The 17966-nt window shown below is 45.0% G+C and overlaps 1 protein-coding gene across 3 annotated transcripts in view; it reads left to right on the top strand.

Moving 5' to 3' along the window:
* The window catches only part of fermt2 (FERM domain containing kindlin 2), a 53745-nt gene that overhangs the window by 10127 nt on the left and 25652 nt on the right, over positions 1-17966 (top strand). For all 3 annotated transcript variants that reach the window (XM_056295558.1, XM_056295557.1, XM_056295556.1), the window contains exons 3-4: positions 7284-7517; positions 15078-15206. In XM_056295558.1, coding sequence (XP_056151533.1) covers positions 7284-7517; positions 15078-15206 — 363 coding nt within the window. The remainder of the gene's footprint in view (positions 1-7283; positions 7518-15077; positions 15207-17966) is intronic.

Here is a 17966-nt window from a genome sequence, read left to right as displayed (position 1 = left end):
TGTCATAGCTTATGAATACAATACAATTTACAGAATTAGACACCGAAGGCCTCATGTTATAGGGGGCAAATAAACTCTGGTCTGGGTGTGTGTGTGTATGTATGTGTGTCTGTTGGATGGAGGGGGAAGAGCTGCCGGCATGTGCCTTTTGTTGTGTATGAAAACATGGCTGTCGCTTTGCACCACTACCCCTGTGGCGTCAAGCAGGAGTCACCAAGGAAACGGCATGAACCTCCTCAACCAGCTGGAAGGCTTTTTATCAGCTGATGGCTGCCACTCTTAAAACTTGCAGTGCATGAACATCGTGGTTATTATCTAAAAATAAAAAGAAGAGACACTTTTCTCCACAGAAAAGACATTGTGGTTTCACGTGCGTACAATATCCTTAGAACTAAAAATTCAGCAGATTTATTTGGTTCATCGGCTTGTCCTGCTCTTTAGGTTTCTGCTGCCTCTTAATCTATCTAAAGAAATGCCTGAAACTTGTTCCAGACATCAGGTGACTGCAGTCACAGACTAGCAAAGGGTAAACTTGGGTCAGTCACCAGACATGGCCCCAGGAACGATTCCTTGGGTGATATGGGGAGGAATATCGCTCTTCTTCTTCTTTTTTTTTTTTTAAGATTGAAGTTTGCAAATTTTTTCTGGCCTGAAGAGTCTGAGGTTCGTATTCCCTCCACATTCGATTTGTATCAGTAAGGTTGAGTTGTCAGCGGACCAGTAATGTGAAATATACTTTCTCACTCCTTTTACTTTGTGATTTCTTTCCCGTCTGTCCTCATTAATGTGTCCTCTGTTATAGCTTCTCTCCTCCTTATCGCCCTTTCCCTCGCTCCCTCCCTCTCATCCTCTCCTCTGTCATCCCTTCCGATCCCCCTCGAAGACAGGCCTTCGTAAACATGGCAGTCTCTTTGTGTAAACATCACAGATACGCTGAGAAGGAGAGCAGGAGGGAGGGAGGTAAGAAGGATGGATGGGAGGAGAGAGGATGAACCAAGGAGGGAGAGAGGAGTGGGAGGATCCATGAGAAAGACAGTTTTCCTAATGATACCAGCCTAAGTCTGTCACACTGGGCACTCCTTTTGCCTTTGTAACTGTCACCCAAAAGTTGTGCTTTTTCTACCTTATTGGTTGTCATTTTGATGACATTATGGCAGTTAAAACGCCAGTGTGTTATTTAGAGCGCTCTATCTAGTTGCGGAACGGTGTGTACTGAGTAGAGAAAGCTGTCGGCGTTGAGAGCTGTTATCCAAGGTTGTGCTAATGGCAGTGGTGGTGAAGGTGAATGAAAAGCTGTCATTTTGACAGCATTTATGGATTAATATGGCCCGTTAGAATGCGCCCCGTCCCGCCCTCACACACACACACACACACACACACACACACACACACATACACACACATTCAAACATACGCAGGAAACTGGTGGATGGATAAGAGCATCCTCTCATTGACAAATCTAACCTCCCCCCCCCCTAAACACACGCAAACACCCTGCTACCCACCCTCACACGCATGCACACACACACACACACACACACACACAAGGACAATTTCTGTATCTTTCATGTGCTTGTAGAGGTCATAAAACATGGCTTCCCACTTCTCTTGTCCTCCGATCAGCTTTCAAGCGCCCCCCATCTGCTACATACACGCACACAAATGCACAAAAAAAGCACGCGCCACACACGCACACACCAATCTACTGAAGGACTGCGGGTCCACATTTAATGCAGCCAATTACTTAGGCCCTTGCTTCATCTGGCTGGTGTATTACATCAGGCTTGGCAGGCTGTATTTTTAGCTTGGAGATGCCATTGGCCCTCCCTCCCTCCCACTCTGCAGATTGAATTACCAGCCTGTTATTGAAAAAACCCAGTGGATAGCGACCAGGGCAGCCCTCATCCTATCATATAAGCAGACCATTGCCTGATGTAACAATGAAGCAGTTGGAAAGCTACAGCCAATAAGGTTTGGTGGTGGGTGGAAAGACACAGTAAAACAGGGAGCATTGGGTCGGTGGTGGGGGTAATTGATGCCACGCCTAATCAAGACGTGTGCGTGCGTGTGTGAGAGAGAGAGGGATGGGGGTCAAGTATCCTGAGTATGGAACGTGGACTGTGGTCCTGGCCTGGGCTGCCAAATGTTAATCTAGCTAACAAAATTCAGTTCCACAAGACTCTCAGACACCAGAAATTACTAGGTTGTAAAGGAAAAAACTCTACAGAGAGCTATGAAAATGTGCTCAGGTCTATTTTCAATTTTCCTCTCCTGACTCTCCCTCTCTTATTATTTTGGTCTTCAGTCTGCGCTTTGGCAATCAGCTCCTGTAATTGGGAGCAATGAAGTTGTATCCTGCACAGCTGAGACATCAGGACAAAGTGGTGACAGCTAGACCCCATGCTGCTTGAGGAGGACACACACACACACACACACACACACACACACACACACACACACACACACACACACACACACACACACACACACACACACACACACAGAGTGCCCTGAAAAGAAAATTTGGAATGCTTTCAGTCAAGTACCAAGTGTTTGCCCCCAGAGTAAATGGTCTAAAAGCCAACAGCTTGACAAATACCTCCCAGCCTCCAACCCTCGCACCTCTAGTTATGCAGTCCTGGCCCAACACAATGGCATTTGAATTGAGATGCTGGTGGCCACTCTCCCTTAAACTTCCCTCTGTCCCTAATCACCAGTGTAATCTCCTGGTGTCTCAGTCCCCCAGCAGTGTGTTTGGCTTGCTTACATCACAGTGGCGTTGTTTACTGGTCTCAGGCAGCCGTTCTGCCATTCATCACTCACCCTTTCATTCAACCTTTAAGAAGGGATCAGCGGGAGAGAGTGTCAACAGTGTGTATGGATGACCCGATGTAATGTTTCGGTCAGAGACAACAACAGCGAGACATAGAAATGGGGGCTACCCCCGAGGTTTTGTTTACCATAGCGCCCTGTGGTTTGATTGACAGGCAGAAGAGCTCAGCATAGGGTAACATTCAAGATCGACCCTCTTATCTACAACATTTTGTTCCTCTTTTCAGGGTGGGTGGGAAAAAATGATGGAAATGTTGAGATGTTTGAGTTCATCTTTGCTGTAGAAATGCAGAAATGGGTATCGTAATGGGGGAGAAGCCATAACCCCCACATAAGCGCTCACCCCTAACCTCCCCCATATCGATGGCATATCTTTATGTATGATGTTCTCCTGATATGGGAGCTAGCCTAGTGTCAGTAAGAGGAGATTGTCCACACTGCCATCTCCTGGTAATTAAGTCCTTCCTTCAGTTGTAAATTATATAATATGTTGATGGAGCATTTAGCTAATGACTTGGCAGTGTAGCATATTAAGCAGATTAACTGCAGTAAATTGTGGTCATGTGTATTGTTCTCCTCAAACTTAAAAGGTTCATGAGGAATCTGCACCATTAGTAGGGATGTAACTAACGGTTACTGGTTTAATGATTAACCGCGGTAAAATTCCCGACGGTTAGTATTACCGTTTAAATTTTTAATTATTGTTAAAACCGTGTTTGATTACCGCGCTTTGAAAAACTCACGGTAAATACTGTCCAGCATAGTCTGTCAGACGCAGGCGCAGCAGGCAACATGGGTTTGTTTTGCCTCAATGAAACATGGAAGGCACAGGCAGTGACGGCGCTCAGGAGATTTTTTTCGCCTACTAAGAGGACTAAGTCTGAAGTGTGGTCGTATTTTGGTTTTTGTAAGAGTGCTGAGGGAAAACTGATGGAAGATGGTTACCCTGTCTGCAGAACATGCAGAAAGAAAATTGCTGCGAAAGGGGGCAACACCTCTAATCTTATGAGTCATCTCCATGACCACCATCCACAACTTTACAGCGAATGCAAGGTAAGTTAACTTTTAGCTGAATGCCTGATATGGGGATGTCAGAATGGGGGGAAATGTCATGGTTTGCAAGTCTAACTTGCTAATAGCTTGTCAATAATGTAAACTTGAGCTTTCATGTTACCAAACGTTACTCTTTGTGAGGGCCGACGGTCCGTCCCACTGGCTAAAGTTAGCTACTCGTGCGTAGTACGTTCTTAAGGAAAAGCAAGGAAAAAACCTCTACAGGACTCCGGTGTAAAAAGATAACAAAACGAAAATTTATTTCGGTTCCACAGCGAAATCTTCATACAGGAGTAATCAAATAATAATTTCCTAAACTATAACTAAGGCTGGCTATTACTGCCACGTTATTACTATGGCTACGGTAAGAAAACTGTATAGCTTCAGTCTCCAAAATCACCGCCGACTCAACACTCACAAATCTAGACGCTTCCTGGTTCACGTACAAAGAAATTTGCGATCTTCTTAAAGTGACAGTAGCCCTAATGTTCAACATGAGCACTGAGCTAAATAAAACTGTTTCATATGCTTATCTATACCAAAACAGCATTCCTAATGCAGATCATATCCAAAGCTATCAATGTAAACATTATAAACATTATTTAAAGTAACTAAGAAAGGCATGAACTGAGAAAGCCTCTTGGATGAGAGGCGAAACGTCTTCACGGATATATACCAAGTCCAGCTGCACTTGATTCAATTCCTTGGATAACCACGACCTGGATGAATGAGAACATTCACAGACAATGTGAAGAAATGTCTTTTTGGTTGCTGTTTTCTTATTTGCAATGTGCACAAAGTGCAGTTACCTCTCATGGCCACATGGTGACATATTTAATGAACATTTGTATGGTTTTTTTCATATGTTTACATAAGGAATGTTATTATTTTTATTATTTTAATGTTTATGCAAACAAAAAGTGCGTAGTGCTGCTAATTTTATTTGTGGTTTTCAAAATAAAACTTGGTGAAAAGATTTCCGTGTGTGTATCAGTACTTTCTGAACATTTGTAGCACATTTTAACAATACCGCGATAATACTGATAACCGTGATAATTTTGGTCACTATAATCGTGATATGAAATTTTCATACCGTTACATCTCTAGCCATTAGATATTTCATATTCCTAAGACACAGGATATTTTGGTTTATTTTGCCAAGTAAAGTTGTTTTCACAAAATAATGTCAGTATTCTTGTTTATTTAATTTCAGTATGAAGCATTTCAGTCAACATTAACCTACAATACACTGACTACAGCAGGGATACTACAATACAGAGTTACCTTATCCACATTTGTATTTTTGCAGTTTGTTTTACCTCTGCAGTAATATTCCAAATGTTCTTGTAATTCATGTATTTAAGAATATTTGTGATCAGATGGAAAAGCTTCATAAACTAGCTTATATCATAGTCTTTAATATGGATATGTTCCTGTAAAGGCACTCAATTGACGCAGTGGTATAAAAACCAAAATCACTTGGATCGTATGCCGCTATCGAAGAATATCTGTGCAAACCGTCAGCGGTGTCCAGTCATAGTGACTCTGTGCATCCAGGAGATGGAAGAACTAGAGTGAGATGGGGGTAGGGGGGTGGGGGTGGTTAGAGAGGCGATGAAGGCATTCGTGGGTGGAGGAAATGGGACACCGCTCAGGGAAGTGCCTTCCTGGACAAATGCCGGGGTAATGACATCACTGCTCGGCACCCATGAGCATAATGTTCTAAAATAAATACACCATGTATAATGCTGGACCAGTTGTTCGGCTAAACAGTATTTCAGATTAGATGGTAACGATATGATCAGATAAATAACTTGTGTCTCGCACATTGACACGTGTTTCCTACCCATGGTGTGGTGCATGCACCCAGCAGCTTGGCTGGTTATTTGTTTGAGCTTAGGCTCAAAATACTGAGCTCCTTTGCAAATGTTTCCCATTAGCCGGATCAATAGATATGACATGCATAAATTGTCTGGTAACCCATCTAGTCTCACTTTAAGAGAAGGGGATTTCTATATCTTCAGCGTTCCCTTGAGCTTTGGGGCAACTCGATAGATCAAATCCACTGAATTTAAGCACAGAGCTCATCACAATACTGCTTATGTGAAGCCAGAGCAAGGTGATTTGCACACCAGCTGGTTTGAGTTACCCCAAATCCAAGTAGGTTTTTGCTTTACCTCTAAAGCCAGCCAGACAGACACACGGACTGTTCATGTCCATGGCCATTGTGTTGAGCCCCCGCAGAGCACAGGACTGAGAACTGAGCAGGGTTTTGGGTGGCAAGTCTCAGCTTTAGACGGATCATAGCGTGACTCTGGAACAAAGAAGGAGGTACGAACCTGATATCCATGGGGTGTCATGCAAACAGCAGTCTTCTTTCACACTCTCTCGGTCTTTCCCTCTTCTCCACTTTGACTTCGCCGCCCGCATACACACCCTCTCAGATGCCCTTGGAACCCCTCTAACCCCCTTCACCCTAAACATGATGCCCCCCCCCAACTTCTCCTGCATGAGGGTTATATTTGGTGATGTCAGGCCACTATACTGTGAGGCATATAGAGGGCTCCTCTTACACCCCCATTGTCCCATTACTTCAATACGCTACAGCCCTTCGGCACTGGTATCATTAGCTTGATATCAATATCAGCCCAGGCAGTTGTGTAGTCAAGCAAGGAGAATGTCGGTTATACAAATATTCTCCTGCTGACGTGGATAGCACTGTTGCCTCATAGAAAATAGGTCTGGGGTTTAATCCAGGTCCTTCAGTTTGGAATTTACTTGTCCCCCCCATTTTTGCATGGTTTTCATTGTCCAAAGACATGCACATTTGGTAGATCAGAGACTCTTGATAAATTGGAGACTCTTGATTTCCCAAAGTGTAAATGAGAGTATGAATGTTTGACCCTGTTTGCACTTGGTTTTAAAATGCTTTTTGGACGATTGGATCACAAGTGGACAGCGAGACACATCACCGTTTATACATGTGGCTATCATGTGTCTCCAAATGCCTTCTGTTGGCCACTTGTGATCAGATTTCATTACTCCAAAGAAGAAGAAGATTTCTTGTTACGTCCTTGTCGGGGATGCATCGGGATGCGTCAGCGTTTACACTACAAAAGATATGTGGTCAAATGCATCCCAGACTACCTCGGCAAGTTGTTTGAGTAACTTGTTCACAAAACGTTTTAGTGGTGTCATTTACACTTGTATTTAGCACTGTCCACTTGTGATCCGATCGCAAAAAAAAAAAAAAAAACGCATTTTAAAACCAAGTGTAAACGGGGTCTTTTTGTGTGTGGACCCTGAGATGGATTGGCTGCCCATTTAGATTGTCTCCCTGCAGTCAGCTGTGCAACTACTAACTCCTACACTTTTTTTTCTCCTCCCCTCCTCTTCAGATGTGAAAAAGGACTGGTCGGACCATGCTCTGTGGTGGGAGAAGAAGAAGACATGGCTGTTGAAGACCCACTGGACCCTGGACAAGTACGGCATCCAAGCAGATGCCAGGTTGCTCTTCACACCACAGCACAAGTTGCTGCGCCTCCAGCTGCCCAACATGAAGCACATGAAGGTCAAGGTCAACTTCTCCGACCGTGTCTTCAAGGCTGTCTCTGACATCTGCAAAACATTTAGTAAGTGAAACAAGGGCCTTTGTTATAGTGTGTGTGTGTGTGTTTAGTTTTCACAAGGGAGGTGGAAAAAGCTTCCGTAGGTCAATAAGAGATTGAGTGTGATTGATTTGCACTGAATTCTGGGAAATGGTGGCGTGGAATGGCAGGTACAGTTACTCAACCTTGCTGAGGATTCCCACCTTCCCGAACCAGCCTCAGCATTTCCTTCTAAAGGTATTTGTAGACCTGTTGTGGAAGTATTTCCACCTCAGTTTGAGTTAGTGGCATCCTTCCTCCTGTCTTGTTTTTCATCCTAAGCCATTTGTCGTGTTTATCAAACAGACCCTGAGCTTTGGGTGGCAGGGTCCCCTCTCCGGACTGGCAGTTCACTGTCATGGCTGTTGACATGTCCTTGGAAACTGGGCTCAATCAGTCTCGCAGTTCTGTTTAGTAAACAGAGATTATCAATCTAATTCAGCATTGTGAGTCGGCCACACACAAACGTGCAGAAATACACTCGGGCAAGAGGGAACTAGCGTACTTATAAGCATGGCTGTAAATACTCTTTCACACTTACTTAGTGTCTCTCTAGTCCTCCCCACATCAATGTATCCAATTTAACTGTCCCCCCTGTAGTCTGAGTAGCACCCGGAGGTCATGCACCATCCCCTATCGATATCTTCCACCACCAGTACCACACTGCCCTGTCAAAGACGGTGTTAAAGGTCAGTCCCTGGAGCCTGGTGACCATTGACCCAGTGGCACCCACTTTTCCTAGCTCTGGACCTCACCCCTTGCCCCTGTCTCCATGAGGGACTGCAGGTGTGAGATACCCACATATAACCCACTCCCATTAGGAAGCGTCCAGGGCACCTGTTGGGTCATCGAAAAAGCAGGATCAAGAGCTTCAGTCGCAGCATTTCTGTCTTTATTAGCCTCAGTAGGTTTCATTCTGTCTTGTTTTTTGTTTTGCTGCAGTTATTTATTTATTTATTTGTTTTAGGCAAACTACATCCTGCTACGTAATTTTATGGAAAGATGAGAACACACAGTAGAGTATAACTACACAAAGATGTTGTTTTTCAAAGAGGAGGCAGGTTTGAGGCCAGCAGCCCTAATATTGACTAGTCCTAGATTGGAATTTGTCTTTCTCTTCTGTAATAAATCCGTTTTAACATAACTGGACAAATTGATTTTGGCTGACTTGGCGCATGCCAGGATGTTGTGAGATGACTTACGGTGGCTGTGAAGGGCCTTGCAGTGCGATGCACCTCTACTCATAGTCCTCCCTTGTGTTTGCCTCACTGAACCGCCTTGCTTTAAAGATGTGGAATTACTATTGTCTCCGGACGGGGGAGTTCTCAACTGTAACTTGAGGTTATGACAGCTGGTTTAAGTGACTTATAACTAGTCTAGACTGGAAGTATCTCTTTTTCTTTTTGTTATCTGGGCAACTTTCATTTTGGACAATTTCCTGTGAGCGCTTTCTGCTGGCTGTCTGGGAGCTGTGCGGCATAGACAGTCAGATGGGATGGGACAGGAAGAGAAGGGGCCCGTCCAACTGGCGCTCACTCTAGACAGAGAATGAGAGAGAGGAAAAGAAAGAAAAAAGCAGAGACGGGGATATCAAGACACAGAAAGAGGAAGTTGGAGAGGACTCTGGATTTCCCTTTCAGCTGTGAGAATGATGAGCAACCCACCCATTGCTTCTGTCCTTTTCTTCATTCTTCAGAATGATTGATACCAAGGGGCTTTTTGCTCTGGGCTACACAGTCACTTGGTCATGTAGAGGTCATTTCCTGTTGCAAAATAAGGTCTGGGTTCATTCTTCCAATATGGTAGCAAGCAATCCTTATCCCCCTTTTCCTCCTTGCTTCCCTTCTTCCTCTCAATAATATAAACACGTAGTAACATTCTGACTGACTCTCTCTCTCTCTCTCTTGCACACACACACACATGCAACCTGGAATAAATGCTCTAAAAAAAACAGAACACATCTTTCTTCCAGTCCAACTTAAAGTGGTCAGGGCGCTGAGTAATAAGTGTTCTAAGGTAATGTTGCTACTTTAGACTTTAAAAAAAAATTATTACATTTTCCCCCCTTTTTCTTCCCAATTGCACCTGGCCAATTACCCCACTCTTCCGAGCTGTCCCGGTCATTGCTCCACCCCCTCTGCTGATCAGGGTAGGGCTGCAGAAACTACCACATGCCTCCTCTGATACATGTGGAGTCGCCAGCTGCTTCTTTTCACCTGACGTTGAGGAGTTTCGCCAGGGGGATATAGCGCGTGGGGGGGATCCCGCTACTCTCCCCAGTTCCCCCTTCCCTTTGAACAGGTGCCCCGACCGATCAGAAGAGGTGCTAGTGCAGTGACCAGGACTTATACACACTTCTAGCTTCCCACCCGCAGACATGGCCAGGTGTGTCTGTAGGGACGCCCGACCAAGTCGGAGGTAACATGAGGATTTGAACCGGTGATCCCTGTGTTGGTAGGCAACGGAATAGACCGCTACGCTGCCCGGACACCCAATGTTGCTACGTAAAGTATCATAAAATACAAACGTACATGCACTAAAATGTCACATTTCATACAAAATGATTCATTTTGGTTAAAAAGATTTAATTTTCCAAATTCTGAGTGAAAGTTGGGGTTTAGGGTTAGCTTTTCATAGCAGGACAAGGGGAAATCGGCTGTTGGAAGGGGTTTTTAAATGTATCTAACCAATTACCACTGCTGAGTATCTCCCATGTCCACAGCAGCTGTGTACATGTAGAGCCCCACCCTCGACTGACACAGACACAGTCCATCTGGGCTGCCGGGGAGGGGAGATGACTTTACAGAAGGCTGTACTGTAATGGTTTTGAAATCACTCAGTTCCACTCACACTTTGAACTCTTGATTCTCAGAAGCAGGGCTCTGATCCTGTACCGAGTTATTTATTCCGCTTGTCTCGCACACAGAGATGGGGACGATAATGCCTGAAAGATTTCCCACGCTGTGCTCAGAATTCATAGGAGCCCAAAGACAAGGCGCTTTTTGAAGTCCAAAATATTTTTTTTTCTAACATTTTGCTTGGTGTGTCCCTGTGCCATAGGGAATAGAAGGGCCACGTTAAATAATTCGACTGTATAAAAGACCAGCTATCGAAGTTGTGAAACTTGCAGGAATAGCAGCTCTGAGTTATGTTCGATCCGGCTTTGTGAAAGGTTCATTCATCCAATAAAGTCACGCTCAGACTATTTGAGCTTGCTTTGTCTAGACAAACCGGGCTTGCTTCAGTCACCTCAAATGCAATTAACGTCTCACACACACACACACACACACACACACACACACACACACACACACACACACACACACACACACACACACACACACACACACACACACACACACACACACACATATAGTTTTTACCAACGACTAACTCATGACTGTGGACCTGTGAGCCTGAACTTGTATGAAGTAAAGCTGATTGTCTCCCACCAGAGAGGCTTTGCAAAGCACCGAACACTATTTACAGCTAATGATAGTCACGCTACTCCATTTGTCCATTAAGCACTCTGTAGCCGCTGTGCTCAGGTCTGCCCTGATTCTTGATATTTTCAAGGTGCATGGTTTAGCGCTGGACTCTGGTCACATCAACTCTGCTCTGGGATTGTCCCCGTTTATTGTCAATGACAAGAATATTGGGAGAAATCAAAGATAAGGCAGAAGAGGAAATGGAGAAATATGTGCAAGCAGTGATAAGGGGACTAAAATATATAATAAGAAAGAGATGGGAAGGAGGAGATTAATGATGAGGACAATAGTTGAGAGGGCTTGCAGCGGTGAAGGACTTGGTGAGGGTACACACTGTCCTCCAGCTTGCAGCGGTGAAGGACTTGGTGAGGGTACACACTGTCCTCCAGAAACCTCTTTTAAGGGGTTATGTATGGGACTGTTCATCATTGTGGTCCAGGTGATTTATGGACCACCAATCTGTGGTCTGCTTGACTGGACCAAGTGTCCCGGCCACTGTTTTCATAACACCTGAGGAGTGTGGTTTGGCTTTGGCTTCAACCCCTAAATTAAAGAGTGTTATTGCCTCCTTTTTTACTGGGCTGTTAGCACCTTTTAGTCTTGTTTTGGATGGAGAAGATGTTCTCTCACTCGTCTTTCCAGCAGGAAGGAAGAACTTTGGTGAGCTTAGATAAGTCATAGAAGTTTTGAGCTCTGTACTCAACTTTTAAGAAAAGCCATTTATTGATTTGGGTCGCAGAATCTACATGCTTGCTATATGTTTCCCTTTAGGCTGAGACTATAAGGCACTTGTAGCTGAAGGATTAATTTGTCAGCCGCTTAAGTGTTATTCAATCCAGCCTGGATCGAGTCCTTGATTCATTGCTCCAGTGCATTAGCTGATCAATCAGGCTCACGGACCAATAACCAGCTTCTCCTGACAATGTTAGTAGAGTCAAGAGAGGAGAGACGCTAAAATCTCTCCTTTTTTTTCTCTCCATGTAGGGTCTCTTTCTTTTTAGACGTTAAACCATGGCGCTATAAAATTAGAATATGACTGTGATTCTGTGGCTGGCCTCGCTCACTCCAGTGAATCACGTCTTCCAAGTCACAGACCTAGCAAGCCTAGCTGGCAGTCTGTTAATCCCTTGGTCCTGGCTCCATGCCTGGTTGCTGCCAGAGCTGTGGAAGATGAAGGATGGTTTCGTATTGTGTAGATGTCACGTCTGCTAATAGAAATCAACTGAGCTTTTGTTAAAGGCTCTGAACCATCGCTCACCTACCGCTTCTGCCACTCACCACCAAGTAACTGACCAGTGTAAAAGAGGATTCAGCAACAGATTGTACCTTTTGGAAATATTCCCCATAAAGATACGATGCAACACTCGGCTCAGTATCGCAGTTGTGGAAACTGGATTTAAACTGGTGCTAAATTTGAAAAGACTAGCAAAGCCTTGTTTACTAGTATCCCTTCCACCTGCTTTGTGCTGCTTTTTTCTTAATCTCCTTTTTATGCTTTTTATGTGCTTTTACAGATATGGCTCGATGTGACCTGACCCATTGAATTTGACCTCTGTCCCTGTTTTGCAGGCCACATTAACGAAGAGCTAACTGATGAATTGACACCCCAACATTATTGGCCAACGTTTTCACATTTCAACATTTCGTAGATATGCTGGTATCATCTTATCCCCACTGATAAGCTTGTCACAGAAATTACTTGCAGCACGACGACTCCGGGTTAATTCCTCACCATTTTTACGTTTATTGAACATAACCCTTTTGAGAAGAAAGATGTATCAGATGCTTTAAATAAATGCTCCTGAATGTGTATTTTGTGTTTTTGGTTGAGAAAATGGTTTGTAGGGGTTTATAAAAACAACTTATGTTGGAGTAGGGGGGCATAATAATGTCTCAGAAATTCATCATATTTGGGAGTTGTGTCATCCATCCATCCATCCATCCATCCATCCATTATCCAAGCTGCTTATCCCAATCGGGGTCGCGGGAAGCTGGAGCCTATCCCAGCAGTCATTGGGCGGCAAGCGGGGAGACACCCTGTACAAGCCGCCAGTCCATCACAGCCCCCCCCCCCACACACACACACACATTCACACACACACATTCACACATAGGGACAATTTAGTACGCCTGATTTACCTGACCTGCATGTCTTTGGACTGTGGGAGGAAACCGGAGCACCCAGAGGAAACCCGTGTAGACATGGTGAGAACATACAAAACTCCACACAGGATGACCCGAGACGACCCCCAAGGTTGGACTACCCAGGGGCTTGAACCCAGGACCTTATTTCTGTGAGGCAACTGCGCAAACTGCACCACCGTGCCGCACAGTTTTGTCAGATGTTAAATTTCTTTTCCAACTATTGGTATCGGATCCTAAAATCCTCTATAAATCTTACTTTACATTGAACTCCTGCAAGAAGAGTTTAGGTTAAAGCCTAAAGTGGCGGGGTCTCGCCCATAGGATGGCTGATATTCTGCCCCGTGGATCTAAATTCCTGATGTTGAATATGAGCTCATTGGAATGACGTATGAAAGGGACTTGGTTGTTTGACATCGTAGTAAAATGCCACATGCCTCTGCTATGCCTCACCGAGAGACACACGCGTGCGCTCGCACACACTGGGCCCCAACACGCGCTTGGCGTTGCCTCTTGTCAAACAGCTCAACGGGGCTAAAGCCAGGCAGCACGCCTGCACTCACATGGCTGTATAAGGGCAGAGGGATTCTGCTTTGCTGGATGTGCGGAGAGAGAATATGAGGGAGGTTGGAGGGCTAGACGGAGAGTGTGCTCCCATCTGGTAGTCCTTAAAGCCCCTGGAATGCTTTTGCTTTAGTTACACAAACTAAACAAGCGATTCTCGCCAAGCCAAGACGCTCTATCTGTCCTCCTTAGGATTCAGACTCCTCTGCTGTCTGTCTGTCTGTCTGTCTCTCTCTCGCAAAGTTTTTGACCCGTCTCCCCGTCTTTGAAAGATCATGAAAGATGGTCGGAAATTTCACGACCTCTACAGTCGATGACCAAATAAACGTCATGAATAAAAGTTTTGTACAATCGGACAGTTTATATGGAATCCTAAAGGGGAGCAAATCCATCTGGAAACCCATCTGCGCCTCTAGACTATGTCCATCTGTCTAGTGGACATATTCTGGCCATGTCTCCTGCTACCCATCAAGCCTTCCCAAACCCATCCTAAAATGCCATTACGGCTGCCGAGTGATGGCTCCCTGGTCTCCTAGCTCGCGAGGGAGAAGAGGAGGAGGAAAAAATTGTGAGGGAGACGGCTCTGTTTTAGCCATTATATGAAATCTGGTGTATGTATCTTCACTGTCTGATTTTGGATCTTACACGGAGCTCTTCCATTTACTCTCTCTCTCTCTCTCACTAAGTCTCTCTCACTCACTCACTCACACACACACACACACACACACACACACAGTGGAACAGTTAGGTTGTGGTTGTTTACTTTATTTAAAACATCTTTGCAGGTTTATCTTTTAAGGATAATTCGCCGTAGCAGTGTTAGTGCTATGAGCCCACTATTCACTTTCTGCTACCCAACACTGGTTTTGCCTGAGGCATCGAGAGTGTGATAGCAGGCGCATCCCTGCTTCATTGGGGGATTACAGTTGGCATGAGATTCGTTGCCGTCCTGAGAAAAACGGATTTGTGGTTGTCCACCTCTCGTGTGCACAGCAGTTTATGATGGTTAACCCTCTTCTGTGGTGCTAGCTGACCCCTAGCCTTTTCTGTCCATTCTTTTCTGCCTCTCTTTCCCCTTCTTTAAGAATAGGTTGCCCCAGCATCCTTACTATATACTCACGCATTCATCCGCTATTGCCCATTCTCTTCCTCATCTGTGTGCTTGGCCTCTGGTACTGTGGTTCATTTGAAGCCTGTAGTTGAAAGAATCCAAATGATGTCTTATGTGTCATGGTGACACTTCTGCTCCTCGCGGGGTCTCAGTTGGCTCAGCCATGTTGCTAGGCAAGGTTGTGTTTGCGTGACAGGAAATGAACCTCAACTAACTCTCTATCTCTCTGTTCCCTCCCAGATATCCGCCACCCAGAGGAATTATCTCTACTGCGTAAGCCGCGTGATCCCAAGAAGAAGAAGAAAAAGCTGGAGGAGGCAGAGGAGGAGGCTCTGGAGCTGGAGGGCCCTCTGCTTACTCCTGGATCAGGTGAGCTGGTAGTCAGTGGCCCTGACATAAAAAGGTTGCACCAGTACTTATTGTCAACAATTCACTAAATGAAGATGGTCGTCAACACTTTGAAGTCGATCTCCAAGTGCATGGCTTGATCCATTTCAGTCTCTGGTTCTTTTCGGTGTAGTTATTGCAAGATCCTAAAGTCACACATGCGCATTTGGCTTTAGGCCCAAGTGTAGCCATTACCAAATCCAGGGCTTGTCCTGAGATTTCCATTTTAGTTTGAAAAAAAAAAATACTACAGGGTAGGTCAAATCACCCTTCAAATCCTCAAACGGTTAAAGCTTTTTGTCTTTCAAAAGATTCACTTAAACCATACTTAGGTCATTTTGTATATATCTTAAGCCATTAAAGAACAAACCTACTTTAGAATTATTTATTTGAAAATTATTTGTGCCAGAAAATGGTTAATGCAAAGCCACCAAGTTAATACAATTACATATTGTACAGTTTGCAATTTTACTTTGAACAGAGTATGGAGTTTTGGGCTTTAACTTCAGTATATTATTGCAAAGTGTTATAATCCATTTTCCCCCAGCAGCAGGTTGGTTAGCAGGTTCCACTGGCTCCCACGGAGCATCTTCCCTTATTCCTTTTGCTAATTGCTCCTATGGTTAGAAAACCACTAAGACAACTGCAGATTGCTACTCCCTGTTTCTGGTGACCAAATATGAATGTGTGAGTTTGAGGCCAGCGTGGGATCTGCAGACCCGGCTCCCAGTTCCTTGGCAGGGAGGACGAAGAATGGTTGGGATTCCACACATATTTGGTCACGCTGCCATTTTAAACCCAAACCAGGCTACACAACTGCAGTTATACCCCCCCCCCCAATCCTATCCCCTCCCTTCTTATTTCCTTCCCTCCCTTTCTCCCTCCCTCCCTCCCACCGGTGATGAGGGAGCTACAGCCATGTGAGCAGAGAAGAACAGGCCATGCTGCTGTGCTGGAGCTGGCATTAGGCACGACTACTAGCATTAGGAGGTGGTGTGAATGGGACTCATTGTCTGGTTTGGGAGCCTCTCCTACCCTGACCTGATATGGTCTGTCCACTAGCTCTGCAGATTTCCCCCTACATACATGCACATAATGACTGACGTGGGGAGACGAGGGCTCAGAAGTGATGGTGAACTTTTACCACCTCAGTACTGACAGCTATAGAAAATGAAGATGCAAATAACAGCATATTATAAATCTATTCGTATAAATCTATTTATACATAATTCATTTTTATCCATTTATGATTAGGGGAGGACATACTATGAAGCAGTAACTCCCCGATATAGCCCATGCTTGTTTGTGGAGACCAAGCACATGACAGTCCCACCCAACAGTTTGTCAACATGTGTTTTTAAGGGTGTGGCTATTTACTGTCTCTTTGCATGTGCTTCCTCATGTCTTGTTGTGAACTTCTACTATCCCCAACAACAAAAATAATGCACTCCGATTGGTTCCCTAGTGGATGATGGTGGTTGCACTACAGTGGCGCAAAGGAATAGAGTATCAAGACATAGAAGAGAGTTGTTCACTCTAAACTGCCCTCTCTTTTTCACGTGCATACACACTACCACATACACACACACTCCGCAGTTCATACACACACACAAGCACACACATGCACATCTATTTCCTGCTCTCCCCCTTTCAGATCACATGCTGTGGTAGTAGAGTGTGTATTTCATGGCCAAGTTGCAGGGAGTTATTTGCTCCCTGGTGGGGAAGGGCCTGGCATCCTCACCGAGGTCTCCTGATACGAATCACAAGGGCCAGGCTCTGCGGGGAGACAGCGATGTAATTGGCACACAGAAGATCAACCAGAACCACGGCTCTCTCCCCTTGCAGCCAAATGCTCCTGTGCACTTCAGTCGACCTCGGAGACCTTACAGTTTACAGTAAAGACAGAGATGTTGAGACTGGCAGAAAGGCTCAGCACAGGTCCAGCGCCACTAGACTTGTTTAATGGCCAGATTTCCTGATAACTACATGCACTTACCTTTCTTTCTTTTTTCTTTTTTTTCCCCCCTTTTTCTCCCCAATTGTATCTGGCCAATTACCCCACTCTTCTGAGCCATCCTGGTCACTGCTCCACCCCCTCTGCTGAGCCAAGGAGGGCTGCAGACTACCACATGCCTCCTCCGATACATGTGGAGTTGCCAGCCGCTTCTTTTCACCTGACAGTGAGGAGTTTAGTCAGGGGGACGTAGCGCGTGGGAGGGGATCATGCTGTCCCCCCCCCCCCCGGTATCCCCTCCCCCCGAACAGGCGCCCTGAGCGACCAGAGGAGGCAGCGACCAGGACGCATACTCACATCCGGCTTCCCACCCTCAGACACGACCAATTGTGTCTGTAGGGACGCCTGACCAAGCCGGAGGTAATGCGGGGATTCAACCTGCCTTCCCCGTGTTGCGAGGCAACGGAATAGACTGCTATGCTACCCGGATGGCACACTTACCTTTCTTTTTTACAATTTGGTTCAGAACACTTTATATTCTCTATTGTATCTTTTGCCAGGTCATCAGTGTACACAATAAATTATTCATAGCTGACCAGCCTGGTTGGATGAAGATTGATTAAATGAGAGTATTCATTTTTACATTCGATCTCAAACATTTTTACACATGCAGTCCAGTACTGATCTCTCTAAATAAAGGTCGGTCATTTACTATTAAGGTTGTAATGCATGCATAAGATTTTTATTCTTTTTTCCCCAAAAACTGCATTCTTTTGGTTCTGCAA

Source organism: Lampris incognitus, chromosome 16 (assembly GCF_029633865.1).
Source record: "Lampris incognitus isolate fLamInc1 chromosome 16, fLamInc1.hap2, whole genome shotgun sequence".
Taxonomy (NCBI): domain Eukaryota; kingdom Metazoa; phylum Chordata; class Actinopteri; order Lampriformes; family Lampridae; genus Lampris; species Lampris incognitus.
This window is presented reverse-complemented; position numbering and strand designations above follow the sequence as displayed.